This window comes from Saccopteryx bilineata, chromosome 7 (genome assembly GCF_036850765.1).
Source record: "Saccopteryx bilineata isolate mSacBil1 chromosome 7, mSacBil1_pri_phased_curated, whole genome shotgun sequence".
Lineage (NCBI taxonomy): Eukaryota > Metazoa > Chordata > Mammalia > Chiroptera > Emballonuridae > Saccopteryx > Saccopteryx bilineata.
This window is the reverse complement of record NC_089496.1, coordinates 36,036,513-36,061,136: the sequence shown is the minus strand read 5'-3', so window position 1 is coordinate 36,061,136 and position 24,624 is coordinate 36,036,513. Positions and strand designations below refer to the sequence as shown.

At 37.6% G+C, this 24,624-nt stretch overlaps 1 protein-coding gene across 2 annotated transcripts in view; it reads left to right on the top strand.

Moving 5' to 3' along the window:
- Positions 1 to 24,624, top strand: part of CRPPA (CDP-L-ribitol pyrophosphorylase A) — a 223,323-nt gene that overhangs the window by 29,929 nt on the left and 168,770 nt on the right. For both annotated transcript variants that reach the window (XM_066238591.1, XM_066238590.1), the window contains exon 3: positions 4,326 to 4,475. In XM_066238591.1, coding sequence (XP_066094688.1) covers positions 4,326 to 4,475 — 150 coding nt within the window. The remainder of the gene's footprint in view (positions 1 to 4,325; positions 4,476 to 24,624) is intronic.

Here is a 24,624-nt window from a genome sequence, read left to right as displayed (position 1 = left end):
CATCCTCTCCCCCCTTTTTTTCCTTTGTTGTCACAGTTTAAGTTTGATTTTATTGTGTTCTTGGTGGAGCTGTTACTTGTGGTGTTGTTTTCTTTTGTTCTTTGAATCTGGTTGGAAAACCCCCCTTAGTATTTCCTGGAGTGGGGGCTTTCTGTTGATAAATTCTCTCATCTTTTCTGTATTTGTGAATGTTTTTATATCTCCTTCATACTTGAAGGATAGCTTTGATGGGTATAGTATTCTTGGCTGAAAGTTCCTCTCTTTCAGGGCTTTAAATATTGGGGTCCACTCTCTTCTAGCTTGTAGAGTTTCTGCTGAGAAATCTGATGATAATCTAATAGGCCTTCCTTTATATGTTGTACTCTTCTTTTCCCTGGCTGCCTTGAGAATTTTTTCTTTGTCATTGGTTTGTGTCATCTTTATTATGATGTGCCTTGGAGTGGGTTTGTTGGGGTTAAGAAAACTTGGTGTTCTGTTTGCTTCTTGAATTTGAGGCTTTAGTTCCTTCCACAGGCTTGGGAAGTTCTCGTCTATTATTTGTTTGAGTATATTCTCCATTCCATTTTTTTTCTCTTCTCCCTCTGATATACCTATTATTCTTATGTTATTCTTTCTGATGGAGTCAGACAATTCCTGTAGGGCTTTCTCGTTTTTTATTATTTTTGAATCTCTTTCTTCTTCTCTCTGTTGTGCCTCAAGTTGTTTGTCTTCTATTTCACTAATCCTATCTTCAATCTGGGCTGTTCTGTTAGCTAAGCTTGTTACCTCGTTTTTCAGCTCGTGAATTGAGTTTTTCATTTCTGTTTGATTTATTTTTATAGTTTCAATTTCCTTGGTAATATATTCTTTGTGTTCATTGAGTTGTTTTCTGATCTCCCTATATTGCCTTTCTGTGTTTTCTTGTATATCTCTGAGTATTTTTAAGATTTCTATTTTAAATTCTCTGTCATTTAGCTCCAAGGCTTCCAATATGTTAAGTCTTTTCTCCATAGATTTTTCCACATCTATTTGTGTTACCTCTCTTTCTTTTGTATCCATAATATTCGATTTCCTCTTTCTTATCGGCATCTGAGGGTGGTCTTATTGATAGCACGCAGGCGCACTCCCTTGCGGCTTGAATGAGCGTCGCTGCTGCGGTAGCTTCCTCCACACCCTCGTCTCTCAGATTCAAGTGATAACAGTCCTTTTGCTTTCAGTTTGTGTGGAACTCCGGAATGCTCCGAGGATAAATTTTTCTGTTTCTAGTTGATAAATTTGTTGTGATTTAGGGGAGAGCTGTCGGACGCGCTTCTCACGGCGCCATTTTCGTGACGTCCTCGAAATTTTGAAAATTTCTAATTCAGTTTTCTTACTTGGTAGAGGCCTGTCTATTCAAATTTTTTATTCTTGAGTCAGTTTTGATAATTGATGACTTTCAGGGAAAGTAATTTCATCTGTTACCAAACTTGTTGAAATATACTTGGTCATAGTTTCCTCTTATATTACTTTTTATTTATGTAAGGTTGGTAGAAATGTTACCACTTTCATTCCTGATCTTACTAATTTTAGATTTTTTTGTTCTTGTTTAGTATAGTTAAAGGTTTGTCTATTTTGTTTATCTTTTTAAAGAACCAAGTTTGGCTTTAGTTTTTCTCTAGTTTTCTATTCTCTACTTCATTTATTTTTGCTCTAATCTTATTTATTTTTTTATGCCTGGTTTAGCTGCACTTTTCTCTTTATTTTGACAGTGTCTTAAGGTAGAAGGTTATTTTTTTTAAGAATTTTAGTTATTTATTTTAGAGAGAGGAAAGAGAGAGAGAGAGAGAAGTGGGGGAGGTGTGGGAAGCATCAACTCTTAGTGGTTGCTTCTGATATGTGTCCAGACTGGGCAAGCTGGCAGCTTCAAACCAGCCACCTCGGCATTTCAGGTCAGCGCTCTATGCACTGCGCCACCACAGGTCAGCCTATTTGTTACTATATTAAAGTTACTATTTGGTGTCATTTCCTTACTCCAACTTATCTTTTCTCCTATTTGCTCCTTTGTGCTGTTTTAGTCAAATATTTTACATTTCAATATGTTATAGGCTGATTAATTAAATTATGTAGTTATTGTTTTATACAATTGCTTTTTAAACCTGTTTTAACAAAATAAGAAATAGGTATCTATTCTGTTATTTAATAATTAAGTATTACCTTTGCTGGTACTCTTTTATTTTATAATGTGAATTAGAATCACTATTTGGGGTTGCTTGCTTTCAGCTTGAAGATTTTTTAGGTTTTTTTTCTTGTAGGGTGAGTTTACTAGTAAAGAATTTTCTCAGTTTCTGTCTTCTGTGAGTCTTTATTTTGCTCTCATTTAAATGATCGTTTTGCTGGGCTCTAAATCTTTCACAGGTCTTTCTTTCTCTTTCAGTAGTTACTATATCGCTCCCCTGCCTCTGGCCTCCGTTGTTTCTGATTAGAATAAATCATTAATCTTATTGGTGTTCTCCATTAATGATAAAGCGTTTCTCTTGCTGCTTTGAAGATATTTTCCTTTAGTTTTCAGCATTTTTACAGTGATGTGCCTAGATATAAATACTTTGTGTTTATTTTACTTGGAAATTATTGAGCTTTTTGAGTGTATAGATTAATATTTTTTTCTTTACTTTGGGAAATTTTGTCATCATTTCTTTGAATGATGTTTATACTCCTTTCTTTCTCTTCTTCTGTTATCACTATTACAAAATTTACTCTTATTACCTTCTGGTAATCCTTCTGATTGGTGTGCTTCATGGTGACCTCCATTTCTCTGTGACTCTTCATTTTTCTTCATTTTTTCCCCTTTCATTGTATTGCATAATCTCTACTGATATAACTTTAAATTCATCAGTTTTTTTTTCTCTTCCCGTCTTCTGTGAGTATTCCCTTGAGGAAAGCTTCATGACCTTCTGTTCTTAGAGCCTGTCTCGTCCCTTGTGAATGGTCACTGTACCGCCACTCTGGAGGGTGGGCATGGAGACATGTCCTTCTGCGGAGGGAACCGCAGAGCTCCTCATGTTGACAATCAGTCTGTCCCCTGTTCTCTTTTAAATATATTTTTACTTCATGGCCTGGCATAAAATTACTTATAAGTAGTTGCAGTGGAAATTTAAATTTTTTTTTTTAAAAAAAGCAGTGTGTGTGTTTATACATGTGTGCATGTGTTACTTTTTCAGTCTAGTATTCTAACCCTCCTGATATATAGGCTTGGTCAGTTGTTCTTGGGACTTGTTCCTTACCTACCTGACCTTTTACCTTCTTGGACATCACTTCCACCCTGTCACCCCTGAGGGGGGTGTCTCCTCATTTTTTGCTTTTATGCCTAGGGTCCAGATTTTTACTGAGTCACTGGAAACAGTAACACAGTTTGTAAACTCTCTACATGATTCATCTATTAACTTTGATTTTCAGCCAATCTCTTGTTTTTTGTAGGCTAATTTATGGACTATCGTGCTTGAATTTTGGTCTTAAGACCAAATTTGTTGCACTTGTATATTAGCTTCACGTGCGGAAATCTCCATGTAACAGTTTCATGGAGGATAGGACATTTTGGGTATAATGTAAGGCTTGAGTTAGCTGCCTACTCTAGGAACTATATTTTAGGGTTCCTTCTCCAAGGTGATTACCTTTGAGTCTATATTACAGGGAGACTATATTAAAAATAAAGATAAAAATTTTTAGATAGGAAGGTTTTTTTATATAGTTTAGATGCATCTATTAATGAGACAGGGATTTTATCAAAACAATTGATATTAATGTACATTTTGCCTGAGGGAGCATTCCACGGATGCTATGAAGGGAACTGCTTTTCACAGGAATTAGAACAAGACATAGATTCATTGTTACGTGACTTGTTATTGAGTCTCATTTTAGGGATCTTAGGGAATATGTCTGTTTCTTTAATTATCTAATGTGTAAATTAAATCTTTTGAAGGTACGCTAATTATTAATTTATGTATAATCCATTTTTGTTCTTTCATAATATACTTTTTCTTTCTGCCACCTTCTGGGAATACCCAATTATATCTTTGCATCCTTTTTTAGTATTTGACCTCAATGACTTGTGCAACAAGGATTATGAACCTATAATGAAGAAAGTTTTCTATGTCTTAGTATATACAATTATAATATCATGAGATTAGTTTTTGATTTGACATGATATGATTTATGAACCAAAATAACAATTGTTCGCATATTTTTTTTGTGGTAGTTTGTTGAAGATATGAGTAACATCTGCTTTCAAAAATAAGATACAGAGGTCAGAATTGCACTTCCAAATACTTCCTACGTGAAATAAATGTGTTACTTGCCTCTTTGTTATTTAGGCGGCAGGAGCAATTCGACCTCTCGTGTCCACTGTCGTCAGTCCCTCTGCCGACGGTCACTTAGACCACTCACTGGACCGCGCCAGACACAGAGCAAGTGAGATGCCCCAGGCGTTTCTGTATGATGTGATCTATGCAGCATATCAGCAGGTAAGGATGCTGGCATTTTGCAAAAGCTGCTGTGTTAGGGTCCCCAAGACCATCCCTGTATTTGGAGGTTTTATAGAAGAACTCATGGCATGCAGTGTACAGTTGTACTCCCGGCTTAGACTGATTACAGTGAAACAGTGAGGACGCACCTCTGATCAGCTGAGACAGAGACAGAGGCAGCGTCTGGAGGCGCCCAGGTGCAGCTTCCTGTGCCCTCTCCCTGCCCTGAAGGGTGACACGAACACCACCTTTCCCTTAGCAGTGAACACGCCGGGACATGCGCATGATGTTTCTCCCCAGGGGAGCCCGTTAGAGACTTGGTGTCCAAGGTGTTTATTGGGGTTGGTCACATGGACATCCTGCCTGCCACATAAAAAAACTTCCAGCTTCCCAGAAGGAGTGCAGGTGTTTCACATAAACAATAGTGTTTATGCAGACAGTCTGGGAACAGTGAGGCATCCTTATCAGCTAACTGTTCAATGGGAATACCGCAAGAGCCAGGTTCCCAGATGCTGGCGGAGTGCCCACCTCATTGACAGGTGTTGCGAAGGACAGCTGTGTCAGGCCTGCTGGGGTGAGTTCTCTGTGTGGCAGTGTGGACGTTTTGTTAATTAAAAATTTAAAGATAAGTTCTTTTAAAATATCAAATAATTTTTTTTTTTTTTTTGTATTTTTCTGAAGCTGGAAACGGGGAGAGACAGTCAGACAGACTCCCGCATGCGCCCGACCTGGATCCACCTGGCACGCCCACCAGGGGCGATGCTCTGCCCACCAGGGGGCGATGCTCTGCCCCTCTGGGGCGTCGCTCTGCCGCGACCAGAGCCACTCTAGCGCCCGGGCCATCTTTGCTCCAATGGAGCCTTGGCTGCGGGAGGGGAAGAGAGAGACAGAGAGGAAGGAGGGGGTGGGGGTGGAGAAGCAAATGGGCGCTTCTCCTATGTGCCCTGGCCGGGAATCGAACCCGGGTCCCCCGCACGCCAGGCCGACGCTCTACCGCTGAGCCAACCAGCCAGGGCCTAAAATATCAAATAATTTATTCATGTTTACATTATACTGGATTACCTTGGTTTTCTTTTTCAGGTTTTGGAAACGTTTTTGTGCCTAGGTAAATTTTACTGCCATTAATTTGCATATTTATTGGTTACATAGTTATTGATATCAGGCATTATGCTTGTCAGAAACTTCCAATGAAATATGAGTAAGAGACTAACCCAGTGCTTGGTTGATGTTAGACAATCAGGAAATATGAGATAATCGTAATATGAATATTGACATTTATAATAGAGAAATATGACACATTTTGGATAGAGGGTAGTTAATCACATACATACATTAAATTTTGACTCAGTCTTGACTATCAGTGTCTGTTGTAAAATGAGATTATGTAAATTAAATCCATCCTAATGATATGAATAGTCAGCCATGGTTTATATTATTTTCTTAAAATAATGAATTTGAAGAATTTGCCTGTATTTCATCATTAATCATATAAATGTGTGCTACTCAATATTTATTTTATTCAAATATTCTATTTTATAACCTAAATCTTGCTGAGCTAGACTACATCTGCCACATTTTCTGAAATTAATGAAAGAATTTTTTATTCTTGTATAAACATTTATATTCAGAAGTATAAATATTCAACAGCTATATTTTGGACGAAAATTTGAATATAGTCTCACAATCTGCATATTGAAATATCATTTTTCAGAAGTTTTTACTAAAGAATTAAGCCGTAATGCACAGAGGCACTGGCTCTCAAATACAGTTTCCTCCTTTCTGGAACTTGATTGCCCTCTTATCTTGCCAACCATTCCTTAGATATTAGGTAAATTATCACCTTCTTGACCTCTGCTCCCCTCCTGAGACTAGGTTAGATCAACCCACTCTAAGTTTCCTCAGTGCCCTATTTTTTCTGCCTACTATCAAAATCATATCTATTTATGTGGGAAGCCATTTATGAAATATCTGATTTCCCTGATAGACTCAGTCCTGTGAGGCAGAGACAGTATCTCTGTTGTTCTTAACAACCTGTCTGATATATTTTTAGTACCAAGTACATATTTGTTCAGTGGAATAAACATACAAGATGTGCCCGGGTATAAATGCATGAGAAAGGGCCAATGTACTTGTTCTTCCCTCCACCTGGGTCACTCTCTCCAGACAATCACACTGTTTCCACTCCCCGTTTAGGTCCTTGTGCAACTGTCGGTTCCTCAGAGAAGCCTGCCTTGATAATCTCACACAAACCAGCATCCTCTATCATTTCTTTATTCTGCTTTAATTTTTCTTTTTTTGAAGCTGGAAACGGGGAGAGACAGTCAGACAGACTCCCGCATGCGTCCGACCGGGATCCACCCGGCACGCCCACCAGGGGGCGATGCTCTGCCCACCAGGGGGCGATGCTCTGCCCCTCTGGGGCGTCGCTCTGCCGTGACCAGAGCCACTCTAGTGCCTGGGGCAAAGGCCAAGGAGCCATCCCCAGCGCCCGGGCCATCTTTGCTCCAATGGAGCCTTGGCTGCGGGAGGGGAAGAGAGAGACAGAGAGGAAGGAGGGGGGGTGGAGAAGCAAATGGGCGCTTCTCCTATGTGCCCTGGCCGGGAATCGAACCCAGGTCCCCAGCACGCCAGGCCAACGCTCTACCGCTGAGCCAACCGGCCAGGGCCTAATTTTTCTTATTAGATATCAGTTCTACCCAGATTTTTGGTAGATATTTATCTCTCCTACTAGTATGTCAGTTCTATGGGGCAGGAACTTTTTCTTATTTCTAGCACCTAGAAGAGTTCAGAGCTTACATGAGGTTCTTAATATTATAAAATAAATGAATTTTATGCATGCATATATAAGTATATGTAGATACACAATTATGGGTTAACACTAATGTCAATTATTATATAAAAAGCTTTACATGAGGATAGTATATAGTCACATACGTATATATAAATATTTATAAATTCTTACTAGAGCCTTTGAGATAATCATCTGAACAGTTATTAGAAGTATGGACAACGATTTGTGTATAAAGTCGGTGATGGCAGTATTTTTGTAACTAAAATTCTATTCGGCCTATATATTTATAGATTAATTAATGACATTATTGGTAGGATTTTTTTTTTTAATTTAGCGAAAGAGAGAAAGAGAAAGAGAAAGAGACAGACAGGGACAGACAGGAAGGGAGAGAGATGAGAAGCATCAACTCATAGTAGCAGTACCTTAGTTGTTCAAGCCAGCAACCTTGGGCTTAAGCCAGTGACCTGGGGCTTCAAGAGAGCTACCTTTGAGCTTAAGCCAGTAACAATGGGGTCATGTCTGTGATCCCATGCTCAAGCTGATGACCCTGCATTCAAGCCAGATGAGCCTGCACTCAGGCTGGTGACCACGGAGTTTTGAACCTGGGTCCTCAACATCCCAGGACAATGCTCTATCCATTGTGCCACCACCTGGTCAGGCTCATTGATAGAAATTTTAAAGGATCAAAAGTTGTGTTCTTGTAGAATTCTGAGGCATGAAAATGCTCATGATTGGATGTATATTAATAATGATATGACATAATGATATAAAATTATATTAATAACTATCTAAAATATATTCTGTAGCATTATATGTCTAAATGTATGCTTGTAGAAAAATGAATTACATAATTGAATACTGAAGTGTTATTAATGTTTACGTCTGCATTGATATTAAGAGTCATTAAAAATCTATAGTTGTGAGTCGATTGCTGGTGTAGGGGAGAATGAGGAAGGTATGGGGGAATAAATGGTAATGGACGAACACTTGACTTAGGGGGATGAACACACAATATGTGTACAGAGATGTGTTGTACAGTCGACACCTGAAAGCTGTATAATTATGCTAACCAGGGTCCCCCTGTAAAATTCAATTTTACAAAATAAGTATTATTTTTATTGGTTTTGGGGCTTTTTCTTGTATGTAGGTATTTATGTATTGGTTTTATTTTGTTGCTTAAAATTATCTAAACAAATATTTTTTTTCTTACGAATTTTTAATGACACATTATGAGACTGCTAAAGGAAAATACGTATTGCTCAATTAAAGAATGTCAAGTTGAACAGTGAAAATTATACAATCTCTAAGATTGGTCCAGAGGATTCTTATTAAGTATTCAAATATATAATTCTTCTATGCAGTTTTAGGAAAAAATAAGAAATTTTGTAGAAAGAAGCTTTTCAGATTACATAAATCTATTTCTTGAGAAAGCTGGTATGGTGGTCAGCTGGTGTTCTGAGCTTTATTGCTTAGAGACTTGCTTCATTTCCAATACTTGAGTTTCTGAGTTCTCAGAAAGAGAATTCTATAAGTGAGTTGTTAATTAAGTTTGCATGAAAGACACAGCAGGAAGCAACCAGTGAAAGCATCTCTGGGGTGTTAATTATGGACTGTGGAGTTATTTAATATTTAAATATCACAGCTTCTCAATTTTCATTATAAGAGTTTCTTTTTTTAAATGCCTGTCTAACTTGAAAGGGTAAAAACATCCCTAAAAGTCACAATCAAAAGAAACCCTTTGATAATTAAAGATTCCTGTCACGTTAGTGACCAGGCACAAGAATATCGTGATCATAAGGTTAGGAATACAACAGGAATTTCTTTTTGTAATATGCATCCTGCCCCTGTCCATGTGCATTAGAATAAATAGAAACTTGTATCTTGTACTGAGTGCTAACACACTGGGCTTTAAATGCTGAGTTGGTAAGAAGCCAGTCAAGTAGACTGAATTTTATGGAGAGTGTCTTTTCTTTATATCCACAAGCATTACAATTTTTAGAGTTTTTTTTTTTTCAGTTTTACAGTGTGTAGTTCCCCAAAGGAGAGAACTTTGATGAATGTTTGATGGATTTGAAGGTAGTTAGGAAAAGCCTCAGAATAGAGTCTCAGAAGAAATGTTAACACAGGATCTTGAAAAGGAAACATAGGAAGGGATAGGTAATGGATTATTATTTGACCCTAAAAAAAGATTTGTGACTGCATGGATAAACCTCGAAGGAATTATGCTAAGAGACATGTCTTCAGAGAAAGACAAATATCATATGATTTTACTTATATGTGGAATGCAAAAAACAATATAACTGAACAAAGAGACAGAAACAGGCTCATTGGGAGAACAGACTGGTGGTTGCCGGCAAGGAGGAGTGTTAGGGGGCTGGGTGGAAAAAAGTGAAGGGATTGAGAAGCACAGATTGGTAGTTATAAAATCATCATGGGGATGTCGAGTACAGCGTAGGGAATATAGTCAGTATTATTATAATAGCTAAGTATGGTGCCAGGTGGGTACTGGAAATACCAGGGAAACCTTTGTAAAGTACATGATTGTCTAGCCACTATTCTGTACAGCTGAACCTGACGCAAAATAATATGGAAGGTAAGCTGTAATGGAAAACAATTAAAAAGAAGAGTTAGTATCTTGTAAACAGGAGAGAAAAAAGACCCTTATTAGGTACATGGTTTGCAAAATTTTCTTCCTTTTCTTAGTTTAGCCTTTCCATTCTGTTGATCTTTCCTTTACTGTGCAGAAGATTTTTAGTTTGCAACCCCACTTGTCTATATTTTGTTGTTTGAGTCCTTCATCCATTTTGTATTTAATTTTGTGTGTGATGTAAGATAACAGTTCAATTTCATTAATTGCATCTGGATATCCAGTTCTCCCAGAAACATGTGCTGAAGAGATCATTTTTTCTTCTTTTTTAAAATTTTTTTATTTTATTTATTCATTTTAGAGAGGAGAGGGAGGGGGGAGAGAGAGAGAGAGACAGAGAGAGAGGAGAGAGAGACAGGGGGGAGGAGCTGGAAGCATCAACTCCCATATGTGCCTTGACCAGGCAAGCCCAGGGTTTTGAATCGGCGACCTCAGCATTTCCAGGTCGACGCTTTATCCACTGCGCCACCACAGGTCAGGCATTTTTTCTTCTTTCTGTACTCTTGGAACCCTTGTCAACAATCAGTAGGGCATTTGTGGATGGGTTTCTCTAGGCTTTCTATTCTATTAGTGTATATCTCTGTCTTTAGTCCAGTACCATACTGTTTTGATTACTGTAGTTTTGTAGTATATTTTTAATTCAGGAAGTGTGATGTCTTCAGCTTTTTTCCTTTTTAACATTGTTTCAGCTATTCTGAGTCTTTTGTGGTTCTATGAATTTTAAGAATCACTTTTTCTGTTCCTTTAAAAACAAATGCCATTAGGATTCTAAGGGGATAGCACGGGATATATACATTGCTTTGGGAAGTATATACATTTGAACATAATTAAAACTTCATTTATGAATGTTGGAAGTCTTTCCATTTATTTGCATATAAATTTTTTCATTGATGAGCAGCTTTTTGATAATTAACATTTCAATTTCTGTAATGGTTATTGAATTATCAAGGCTTTTACTGACACATTATTCTGGAAACAATGTATTTCATTGAAATTTAAAATTATTGGCACATAATTATGTTTTTAATCAGAAAGTTATCTATAGGAAAGAGGCAGTTTGTGTACAAATTGGCCATTTGTATATCTTCTCTGTAGAGATGTTATTCAAGCCCTTGTCCCTGTGAAAACTTGTTTTTGTGTTTTTTTTTTTTTTTCTTTTTTTTGGTTGTTGTTTAGTTGTAGGAGTTCTTTATGTATTCCTGATATTAACCCTTTATCACACACAAAATTTGCACGTATTTTCTCTCATTGTATGAATTCCTTTTCACTCTGTTGATAGTGTCCTCTGATGTATAGACGTCTTTCATTTTGATATGGTCAGTTTATCTTTATTTTTGTTATTGTTGTTATCTGTTCTCTTGGTATTATATCTAAGAAATCATTGCCAAAGTGAATGTCATGAAGAGTTCCCTTCTACTTTCTCCTAAGAGTTTCATAATTTAGATCTTATGTTTAGTTGGGTTTTTTTTCATTTTAAGTTAGTTTTTGTATACATGGTGTTAAGTAAGTGCTGAACTACATATTTTTTTGCATGTGGATATCTAGTTTTCCCAGTGCCATTTGTTGAAAAGACTGTCATTTTCCTCATTGAATGGTGTCTGCATCCTTGTGACTATATATGTATACATAGGTGTTTATTTCTGGGCTGTCTATTCTATTTCACTGGTATATGTGTCTTTCTTTATGCCAGTACCACACTGGCTTGATTACTGTAGTTTTGTAGTAAGTTTTGAAATTAGGAGGTATAAAATTTCCTACCTTTTTTGTTCTTTTCTTAGATTGTTTTGGCATTTGGGATGGTAATGCTTTCTTTGATGTTACTGATTCTAATCATATTTCTGTCTTTATTGTCTCTCATTGTACCTCAAATCTAGTAGATGTTTAATACATGTTATTATGAAAATTAAAGAAGATAAAGGCTTTTTATATTTTATACAGAGAGCTATGAATGTTTTCCTTAGTACTATAGGCAGAAAACTGGAACTGTAGAAACCTTAGAGAACAATACTACTTATTTATTCACACTCTTAACCTACTTTACACTTGTTCTCGAGGAATCATGTCTTAATAAAATATGAACATGTCTTTACCTGTGTAGACAATTTTTAAAAAATGCAGTGTGAATGCATTTCAATGATAAGTGTCCGTAAGAACAACGGCAGACAAAGGACGGGGCACGCAAAGGACACAGAATCAGACTGGAGCGAAAACATCAGTAATAAGAGGATTGATGCTTTCATCTTGTGGTTTGTCCCGAGTTCATGTTATTGAATTGGAAAAACAAGATCCTGGGAAAACAGTTTTCAACCTGGTAGATTACTGGAAATCGCTATATGTTTGTGCTTCTCTGGTAAGAAAGTTAGAGGTGGGGAATGGAATGTGTGGGAAGAGGCAGACAATGGAAACACTTATTCTGTCATGAGCAGTAGGGCCTCTTGGAATTGTCAAGTGCTTTTTGTTTTATGTTCTAAAACCTTGATCTCTTTGATACAGAATTTGGCAAGAAAGCCTGCTTTTTAAAAAATAAACAGAAATGAACTGAGAAGCATAGTATATGTCTCTTCTTGATATGTTTTTACTGCAGGACTCAGCATCTCAAAGTAGATACTAACTTCTGGAGGACAGTCAGGAGAAGGCAGGAGTTAGGAGGAAGTTTGAGAAGTTACCCAGATGGACCACTGAAGAATTACACATAAGTGAGCTTCAAATTCTAGGCTTTGTATGTGGCAAATGCTAACAGAGACCAGTACCCAGGCAATCCATCTAATTCATTCTCCTCCAAGGATGAAAACTGGATTACCAAGCAAGTCCTTGACCGCACAAACTGTTATGGGTACTTGCAAAGAGATAGCATTATTTAGAGTGAAGAAATAAGGTTCAAAATTAAGTTCGTGTGAATATTAAGGAAATCATGTGAGGTATGGTTTCATTCAGAATCAGATAATAAAATAATTTAAAATAAATTTTGATCTCACTTTGTCCTTTGGCCTTTTATGTTAATATAATGCATGCGTAAACATCCAGGTGGTCATTTTAGCAGTTCATTGCCAAAACAAAACCAATTTTCTAGGCAGATCTAAACTTGAGCTATTTGAGGCTCTTTTACTATAAAAAAATTGCAGAATGATGGAAAAAGTATAGTGAGATATTTGAGGATATAACTTAACATGAAGGAATATGGGTTTTAAAGTTGATATAACTTTATTCATACCTTTTTTACATACTTTGTTTAGTGTTAAGCAGATGAATTAATGAACCTTTTTTTCCCTGTATATATCTGAATTATGAGCTATTCATCTGTGGTATGTGCTGCTGTGTCACTTTGTCTAAATTGGGAACTATTTTTCTTGGTTAGATTGGCCCAAAGAGCTGTATGAATGAAACGCAGAAGGCTGAAGTAAAGCAGTAGCCATTCACTCTTAACCTCTTGCTGTTAGTTAGATGGGGTGACTAACAGATACAAAAGTGCCTGCTGGATTCCGGCCTGTCTTTGCCATTTCACTGTCTTCCTGAATGTTAGAACTATTGAGTATCACTAGCTCTGGTTCATCATCAGCTACTTGGCCCAGGACCCACTGTAACTGTCTCTCCATGGCTCTGCCCTCAACATCTCCCATTTGTGGTTTGTGTAGCGAGGTTGCCTCATCAATGATGTCTTCTGTGATCCTTCCACTTGCCCTTCCAGTCTGAACACTCCCCAACAACACAACTGTGTAAGGTCCAATTGCTATCACCCCTCTCACATGTCACTGGAGTGGCCTGCTCCCAGACTGCTACATTATCTAGTTCAACCGGGGAGCTGTGTCCTTACTGTCTCCACTCACATGTTGTACAAACAGCTCGGACTTGGTTTGTTGTGGGTTTTATTTATTTATTTATTTTTATTTTTTTTTACCATTGCCAAATTATTTTTTTTTACTTTGTTTAAAAAATAGTACATTTTTAGAAGATACACACGTCTCTATAAAAGTAATAATTATATATGGTGTTTGGTGCCAAAGTTGAGTTCACAGTATAGTTTTCTTCTTGGGTGTTTCCAAAGTATTGCCAAAAGAACTAGAGGAAAGTTTTGCTTTTAAGTGGTTCTGGCAGGGTTTTGTTTTATTGGTCTGCTGCCTAGAATATTGAAAAGTCAAATATAATGACATGAAAGTTATTAACGACTAATATTAAAGCTGGCATGTTTGGGAACCACCTTTCTGGTGGGGAATAATGAGATCTGAAATAATTCCCTGGGATCCAGCCCTTCTAACTACGTGCCCTTCAACATGTACTTAAACATTACGGACTTGTAACAAATAAAAATGTAATCATTTCCCTACACGTGATTTGAAAGTTTGTCATTATTTTATGATGACATTATTATTTGTGGCATTTATATACTGAGCAAGAGTTTGATGTTTCAGAATATGAGCTAGAGATAAAGTTTAGCATTATCTGAGGAGTTAAGGGAGATATTTTCATTTTTTTCCTAAATTTCTTTAGGACTAGAAGAAATCAGTTTTTTTCATGAGAATATTTTGGACAAGGATGTATTGTTAATAAAATTTCTGTGCACTGCTGAGGGCCAGGCTGGCTATACACTTCATAAACCTCATGGGAGGTAGTCGGATACATAAAAAACAGGGACTAGTTTTCTGCTTACAGTACAGCAGTTTCTTGAATAACATCATTTCGCACAATGTCATTTTGTTATAATGCTGATGAGATGCCATAGAAACTTAACTCTTATATTTATCAGTTAGCCTATGGCGGTAATATTCAGCCCATGTGCTGCAAGAATTTTAAAGCATGCAATTCCTAATTATTTAGCCAGGCCCACTGACCTCTTTTCCCTTAGATTGTCAAAGAAAAAAATGACAATAGCTGTTCAGTGTGAAGGAATCAAAATTATACCTATTTTTTTTTGTCAGATTAGCAACAAATATTGATATTTTTTTTGGTGTGCCACAAAATTTCAGTAATTAGTTTCTGTGTGCCCTGAGATGAAAAAGGTTGAAAATCGATAGCCTGTGGTAAAACTGGTTTCATTATACGTTGTTTCACTGCAGTTCCAAGAAACCCATGATGACCTTAAGTGAGGACTTACTGTATTTTCCAGGTTCTGTGTTAAATCATTACTCAGGACTTTGGCTCCTAGTAATGACAGAATAGCTTGCATAGCCAACTTTCCAGTGATAAAAGTTATAAGCTCTGATATTTATCTGTCTCTATTAAGCGAGACAAAGACGTGTATACAAAATGAGATATATATATACATATACATATATATATATGTATATGTATATATTTGTATTAGTATAATGGCAGTGAAGAGTGACCAGAAGTAGGAGAAAAGTCAGAAGGGATTCAACCCTTCAAAAAAGAGGGTTGCCCTGGTAAAAGACCTATATATAGTGTGGCGCTTGGCTCTAAATCTGCTTTTCACTGCCTTGCTTGGTTCCTTGGACATCTTTCCTTTGCTGAGAGATTTTCAGCCTTACCAGCGGAGGATGCCAAGGGGACTCTGCGGAAGGAGGGGCTTCCTTCTTGGTTCTGCTAGGGTTCTATTCCTGCCGTGGCAGCTGCCAGGGGCAGGTGTCTGTGGCATGCAGGGCCATTCAGTCCTTAGCAAGTGTTTGATGCCAGTTCTGGCGGGCAGCTCTCTGCCTGTTGGCTCTGCCTGCTGGCGATTGGCGGAGGTTTCCTGTGTGCCTGCCCCGGATTGCGGTTCCGTGCCTGCCAGCCTTCGTTTCCTGGCATTCCAGCGGCAGGCTGCCAGCCTGTCAGCCCCTGTCTGTCCCTCTGTTCACCAGCCTGGGCTCCTGGCCACCCCAGCTTGCCAGGCCGCCCCCGTGTTGTCTAACATGCCAGCCTGGGCCTGCTGACTGTGCACTATGGTGGGCCCAGGTCAGCCTTCTAAACTTCCCCACGATCCAGTGGGCCGCTGCCAAATAAGTCTTCACTGAGGTTTGAGTCTCAGCCTCGGAGAGGGGCCTCCCTACCCTTCTTTCCAAGTTTGTTTCTTCCCCTAGGATTTAGTATACTTTTTCGAGTTCTATTTTATTCATTCTTAGTGTGAAGTTAATACTGTAAATTAAATTTTTCATGGTCAGATTATGGTATGGTTTAATGCTGAATGATATATATCGTTCTGCTCATACCTGGGGTCATGTCTCAGCCCCTGTAGTGGCAAAGCAGAAAGCTATTACACACACACACACACACACACACAAATATATTAATACTGAAAATCCAGAGGATTGAATGTGGGGCTGCCAGAGAAGGGAGGGAGCTACTGCAGAAAGTAGAGAGCCCTGGAGTAGGGAGGTGGGATTATGTGCGTGTAAATATCCCAAGCGTTTGCTGCCTCCTAACCTGGGCCTGGATGGGGGATAGTCCGAGGGACCCAGGAGAAAACATGACTGGAGGCTTGAACCGGAAGAGCAGAGGCTTCCGCAGCTGCTCGCCCCTGGGAGACAGTCTATACCGACCCCTGTGTTTTGGTCTTTCCACGCCCGCCGAGGTCGCGACCCACAGGTTGAGAACCGCTGGTCTAGACTGAGCATGACTTGCTATGTACAGGGAACTGGTAAACACCTCTGACTTTTTGCCAGTATCCTAGAAGGATCGCATTTTGGCAGTATCGCTTCACAGAAACACCATGGAAGGTAATAGAACCTATGTTCTCTACAATTGATAGTTTTTGTCTCAAATATTAACAAAGGTAAAAATGACCACGGTAAGAAAATCAGCCAATAGAAAATAAAAAACAAAAACAGATGTTGGAAACGGCTTTATAATAAATATGTTGTAGACTCTTCAAGAGAGATTGACATCATGGATGGGCAAGGAGGAATTTCAAGAAAAATATGGAAATGGTTAAAAAGAAATATCGAATGAAAATCTGAGAACTGAAAAATATATCTTGATAAAAGTAGAGTGAGTCTATTGGCTGTGACCAACAATGGATTAAAGAATGGATTAGTGAACTTGAATACAACCTGGGTTCCAAGAGACCACAGTAGAAGCTGACAGTCTTACTATAGCCTGGCCAGCCTGGGCCACCGTCACTCCTGCCGTACTCTGTAGACCAGAGCAGTTAGAGCAGGGGTCTCAAACTCGCAGCCCGCGGGCCGCATGCGGCCCCCCGAACAATTTTGTGTGGCTCGCAGACTAATCCACAAAGTTCAAAATATTTTGGATAAAATTAAGTAAGCCTAGGGGCCTACTTGTATTTTTCATTTCTCTAGCATCCTAGCTAGATATTAGCTTAGTTAACAGCAGTTGTGATGCGAACTACAGTTTCTGGTCGTTTTGTGACACTGAGTAAACTGCATGTACGATTGTGCTTATTGTACTGATTTTTTTTTTGTTTTCAACTGCAGTGAGAAAAGTGTTGCGTAACAGTTCCTTTTGTAGACCTAGTGCGGCCCGCCTAACGGCTGTGATCTTGCTCTGCGGCCCACATGCTGAGTTGAGTTTGAGACCCCTGAGTTATAGCCAGTCTTTACCGTATTTTCCCATGTATGTGATGCTCCCATGTATAAGACGCACCTTAATTGGGGGGCCTGAAATTTGAAAAAAAATGTATTACATAAAGTTATTGAACTCAAGTTTTATTCATCGTAAAATTCATACAACTCCTCATCATTGTCAAAACTCCCATCCATTAGCTTGTCCTCATCTGTGTCTGATGACGAATCACTGTCTTCAACAATGAGCACAAAAACAAGCACGAAAAAGCAGGAAATGCAAGTAAAGAAAACTACAACCACTGTATGAGATGCATCCAATTATTAGACCCCAAATTTTTCAATAAATGGTGCATCTTATACATGGGGAAATATGGTATATTTAAGGAAAAGGAAAACATACAACCCTGGAGACTTGACTTAGAGTGATGACTCCCCAATGCAGGGTATGGATGATGTATTAGGGAATGGAACACCTAAAACCTATGTAATGTTATTAACCAATGTCACCCCAATAAATGTAACTGAAAAAGTATTTGAACACATTAGCCATGTCACATTTCTATTCAGTTATATATTTCTTACTTTAAAATTTATACATAGCAGTTAAATATTAGAATGTATTGTTAATTAAACAAGAGAGATGAATTACTAGTACTTTTTAGAGCTACTTGCCTTTTGCTTTGATTGTAGTTCTCATCTGGGTGTCTGTTGCATCTCAGCTTCCTCTGTGAGTGGTGTTTTCCGTGGGAGCTGGAGCTCGTGTAGAATGGGAGTGACTGGGGAGGAGTACATCTGCTTTTTGCCTCTAAGACTGTTAAGTGACTTGAATCTGTGAATTAAAATGTCCTCAGTGGACAAGTGGATTTAAAAGCTTTGGTACATATATACTATGGAATACTACTCAGCCATAAGAAATGATGACATCGAATCATTTACAACAACATGGATGGACCTTGATAACATTATACTGAGCTATTATAAGTAAATCAGAAAAAACTAAGAACTATATGATTCCATACATAGGTGGGACGTAAAAATGAGACTCAGAGACATGGACAAGAGTGTGATGGTTGCTGGGGGGAGGGGAGGAGCGTGGGGAGGAGAAGGAGGAGATGGGGGGAGGGGAGAGGCACAAAGAAAACCAGTTAGAAGGTGACGGAAGACAATTGGATTTGGGATGATGGGAATGCAGCATAATCGAATGTCAGAATAACTTAGAGATATTTTCTCTGAACATATGTACCTTAATTTATCAATGTCACCCCATTAAAATTAATAAAAAAATGTCCTCTTCAGCCTCATCCTAAGATACACTTTCTTTGTTAAATTAACATGGAATTTAAATTCATGAAAAGAAAAGGGGAGACCAGTTCACTGAGTGCCCGCTCTGTGGAAAGCAGGGTAACTGAGAGATGTTTTTCCCTTTTTGGAGTTAAGAAATCAAAGTACTTTCCCAGGGTCAATAGCTATTTAATGCCAAAAATAGGATGAAAATTGCAGCCTGAATACAATATCTATTACCTTTCCTGAAACTGATTCCTGCAACAATGACATGCTTAAGTCTCAGACATTTTGAGATTACTTGCCTATAAAAAGTATAATTACGTATATAAATGCCTTTTTAATAAGGTTTGGTCACTGAGGATCAACAGACTAGAGACTTTCTTTAGCTGGTTAGTTGAGAGTGAATTCAGCAGTGCATTTTTATTAGCGTCTTATCTGTCTTTGTATTTGTGTTGTTTTCATCTTTTTGGTTTAACTCTGTGGTTTAGTCCTCCTGTTAAGTATGTTTTTTATATACACGCCTTAGGGAAATACGTGTATTTGAAATAGAAGAAATAAATAGCATGACTAACTCCATTATTTTTTGATGGCTATAGTTCAGTGAGGAGGTTCAGGAAACATCCTATTAAATTATCTGTTTAATGACACTATATTTCTTTTTTGGAAACACACACTTTTCTTAGCCATAATGGTCTTTAGGGTGTAAGGAAACTGCAAGGAAAAAATTTATATCCTTCATTTCTAAAAATAACTAAATTCTAAGATGATATGACCAGACTTTTTTTTTTCTTTCCCTTCAAGTAATCTCTAGTTACTTGTAAATTAAAAAAAGGGGGGAAGGAAGGAAGAAAGAAAGAGAAAAAAGGAAGAAGGAAGGAAAGAAGGAAGGAAGGAAGGAAGGAAGGAAGGAAGCAAGGAAGGAAAGAAAGAAAGAGGGAAGGAAGGAAGGGACAGTTAAGTGTCCAAATAAAGATAAGTTACATCATTTCGTGCAGTCTGTGTGTTCCCTACCACAATATATTAAATGGAATTATGAGCATCAGAAGTCTCAGATTTTTTTCCTTTCATTAGAAGTAGGTTTATCTACTTACTGCATACCTGATTCTTACAGATTGTGGAATGAGTAAATGCCCTTTGTTTTCAATCATATTACAAATCATCATGTTATATCATGTCCTCATGGTGTTTAGTTAAGCAGTATAATAGTATGTGAAAAGAAACTATACATTGAGGTTTGCATTTTAAATAAATTTCACTTTTTATACTTATCATGACTTTGTTGATTTTAGATGAAGGAATTAAATTCTGTCTCATTTATAGGGGAGTTTCATTTATAAAAAGAACAGTCTTTCCACCCTATTTTCCAAGATGGTGTTGTCACTATAAAATCATGTAGTTATAATGTCATCTGATATATTATTTTCAGTATGATATTCTTTTTTTTTTTACAATTTATTTTTTTACATTTTATTTATTCATTTTTTTTAGAGAGAGGAGACACAGAGAAAGAGACACAGAGAGGAAAGAGATAGAAAGAACAGAGGGAGGAGCATGAAGCATCAACTCCCATATGTGCCTTGACCAGGCAAGCCTGGGGTTTCAAACCGGTGACCTCAGTGTTCCAGGTTGACGCTTTTAACCACTGTGCCACCACAGGTCAGGCAGTATGATATTCTTGTAAAAACAAAATTTAATTTAATTTTTTTTCTTATTATCAATAAATCATCAATAGCAAATTTGTTTTTCTGTGGTAGCCTCTTGTTTCTTGACTATATTTTCTTGAAGATAAAGCAGCGTTGTCTCTTAAAGTGGTGTGTAGGTTTGGTAGCACTCTGTTTAGTTTGCAGCCAGGTGAGGTTGATCCTGACGGAGGCAGCAACAGGAGCGAATCTGGAAACACAGAGTCCCTAGATGGTTATTTTTTAGAGTTTACATCCATCAGTACTAGACTAGAAAGAGAACAAGGGTATACTAATTGATGCTATTGTTAACCAGCTGAAGCCAAGTAGGAGAGGGAGACATAGTCATAAAGAGACATAGGGCTTTGTAATTAGACTGTGTGAACTCGATTCTTGATTCTCCCACTTATTAACCGTGTGACTGTAAGCAGATTATTCAACCTACCAACCTCAGTTTTCTTAACAGTTGAATAAGGCTAAAAGTAGTACTATGTCAGAGGGTCTGTGGGAGGTTTGGCTGAGCTAACCCATGTAAAATTTCAAGTGCAGTGCCTGATATTAGAAGTGTTTTTTAACTGTTATTATGGACAAATATTCCCCAAACTGCATGGCATATAAAAAGATAATTTATTCTTGCTCACCTGTCTCTGGCTGGCTGGGTGTTGGTTGACTAGGCTGGGTTTGACTAGTTATGGCTGTTATTTTTATGCATGGCTCCTTGCTGAGGGCTGTGCTCAGGTCTGCTCTATGCATGGTTTTTTTTTGTTTGTTTTTTTCTGGAACCCAGGCTGAAGGGGCAGCAGCTAGCTAGGGGAGTTTCCTACAGCCATGGCAGAAATGACAAGAGAACAAGTGGGAGGATATGATTCTTTATAAGGAAGAGACTTGAAACTAGCACATTGCCACTGCCATTCAGTTTCATTGGACAAGCCGTGTGACCAGTCACACCAGCAGTGCCACACACAGGCACATTTCACATTGATGAGATTGTGGCAGGGTATAGGTATATCATTTACAGGTAAGTGAAAAAGATTATGATTGATATTTCAGTCTTCAGTGATCAACACATACTAGATAGTGCTTCTGTTCTTCTTTTAATTTTAATTACTCTTAAATTCTTTCCTTTTTTACCCTCCTGTCATGAACTTTGTGGTATGGGAAAAGTAGGTGCTGGATGTGTAACATTCTTGCAGTTTCAGCAACATTATAAGCCTGCCTGGCCACCAGCTCTTTTGCTCATAAGGGGGCTCTTTGGATCAAGGCTTAAATATCAAATCCTTATGAAACCTTTTGGTCTGTGTTTCTTTTCTAGTTCTTTTATTATATTTATCATACTTATTTTCATTTATAATTTTCAATTTGGTTTGTTTACTTGTTTATTACATTTATCCCCCTATCATATATAGTCCAGGGAGACAGGGGCTTTACCTATCTTCACTGTGTTCTAGTGCTGAGCCCAGTCTCTGGTGTATAATAGCCACTCAGTAAAATTATTTTTCATCCCTTATAAGGATAAATAATTTGGATGACATGATGGATATAGGTTTATACTATGCAATTTTAGTTGAAATTGATTGTGTTCACTAGTGTATCTCACTTGGTGTGGCAGTTTATTACAAAGATAGGATGACATCAATTGACTGATCTTCAATATGCCTTTGTTCTGACTGCTCATGCATGCTGTTGTGCCTTCCGAGTAAACCTTTCACTTTCATTATTAAACTTTTCAACTCCGGAATTCCTATCTGGTTCTTTATACTTTCTACTTCTTTATTTATATCCTCTAATTGATGAGACAACTTTCTCATAGAAACATACATTTCTCTAAAACATACATTTGTACCTGCTTGACCTTGTAATTGCCATTACATAGATAGGATTTACCTGATCTGCTAATTCAGCATATTTCTTCCATTAGACTACTAGATCGTTTTTATATCAGATGGAATGAGCGATTTGATTTCCTTTGATTAAATAGGCAGAGTATTTAATTTTTGTTTAAGAGATATTTTTGGAAATGGTAATATCAATGACTAATACATAAATAAAACAAAGCATACGCCTACATGGATTTATTGAGTTGATAATAAGTTCTTAGGATGTATAATCCAAGGCCCACTTGTTAAATGTGGGCTCATTTATAAACACATAGGTGCTATGTGTTGCCATAAAAGCAATGATAAGATTTTTGTAAGGGTATATGTGTATGTAACAGAGAGAGAGAGAAAGAATAAAAATAAAATGGATTTTGCAGGGAGGCTGGGAGGAAGAGACAAGGAGGAAGAAGGGAAAGGAGAAACAGGCAGGAACTCAGAGAGACATAAATATAGAGCCTGAAAGAGAGATTAAGAAAGAGAACCACATAGAGATGGAGGAGAGGGAAAGAAAGGAGAAAGAGACAGGAAAAGGCAGACAGGAAAAAGATAGAGGGAGACTGAAATAGAAGAACACAGACACAGCAAGAGAGACAGGGACAAGGGACAAAGGAACAAAGGAGACAGGGAGCTTGAGCACAATTTGCAAGAAAAAACAAAGTGAATGGAAAAGCTGAGGTTGGGTTAAATCATAATTTCCAAACTATGTTCCAGAGAGCATTGTTCTTAAAGATATTAAGTTTTGGAAAAAGGTCTTATGGTGAAATATATTTGGAAAATGCTAGGAATCATATCCCCCACTTGAAATCAGAATCCATGTTAGTAAAATAAAATATCTGAAATGAAGGTGCTGAACTTCATTGAAACTAACATTTCCTAAAACAAAGACAAAAGAAAACAAAAAACTAGTATTTCCTGAGCTTATTTGCATAAGGAATTCTTTCTATGAATTATAGGTAGTAACAGTCTGAGAAACTGGTGTATTTCTGCACAGGAAACTGATGTATTTGTAGATGGTTTTATTCACTTATTTGTTTTGACTTTGCATTTCTAATAAAGGTAAATGCGGAGGAATGAAAAGGCAAGGAGTAGTGGCAAGTAAAAATGAAGACAGTCTTGTTTTAAATGTTCTTTTGGAGAAAAATCTACTTATTTTTTGCTAAGTTGTGTCTTATAATTAGTGCAGTTAAAAACAAAGTGTTTATAAATTTAAAAAATCACACAATTTCTCTTTGTGCTGTGAAACTTTATGAATGCAATGAATTGATTTTTTATTGCTTTGCACAGTTCCTGACATAAGAGAGTTAATTTGTGTGTGTATGGGTGTGTGTAACAATGCGTGCAATTTGTTGTGATTTTTTAAGTGATATGATTTCATAGAATTTACCACTTAGAAGAAAGTTAGGGGAAATGAAGCAAAATGATTTTCAGCTGTTTATTCTTAGCTATACCTTTTCTGGATTGTTATATTTAGGGCAAGTGATTGAAAAGTTTTGAAACAAGAGAGAACATTTTTCTGTTCTAATCTGATCTGAATATCCCACAGAGGTTAATGAAGTATTTCTTTTACTTGTGGTTAATATCCAGATTTTGAAGGACTTTTCCTTTTATTTCTTTTGTGATTGCAGCCAAATGAAAGTTACATTTTATTTAGGCTTTTTGTTCTTACTAAGACGTTCCTTATGAAAGTACACAATTTAAGGCTTAATCTGGCCATAGACCCCATGGTTTTTTATATGTGTGTGTGCATGCACACATGTGCATATGTGTAGGGTTACTTGTGTTTGTATTATTATCATAAAGTTTATAGATGAGAAGAAAGGATTGTGTACAGTATAAAGCAATACCACTAAGAAGTTAATTTTCCACATATGTATAATGTAATTACCTTCAGACTAAAGAAATGTATCTCTTAATTGTTTTTCTTAATCATCTCTTACTTGAGTATATAAAATCTGAGTATAGTGATAGGCCTGATTATACTCTGAAAACAGTTCTAGATAAAAAAAAAAAATCACTGCATTCTACCAAACAATCAAAGAAGAGTTTTTTTATATATTAAATGAGAGGCAGGGAGGCAGAGAAACAGACTCCTGCATGTGCCCTGACTGGGATGCAAGCCCTCTACCAGGATGGTGCTCTGTCCATCTGCAGCCACTTCTCTATTTTAGCACCTGAGGTGAGGCCATGGAGCCATCCTCAGCTCCTGGAGCCAACTTTGCTCTAACCATTCATACCATGGCTGTGGGATGAGGAGAAAGAGAAAAAGAGAGAGAGAGTGAGAGAGAGAGAAAGAGAGAGAGGGAAGGGGGAAGGATAGAGAAGCAGATAGTCACTTCTCCTCTGTGCCCTGATTAAGAATTGAACCCGGGACTTCCACATGCCAGGCCAGCGCTCTGCTGCTGAGCCAACTGGCC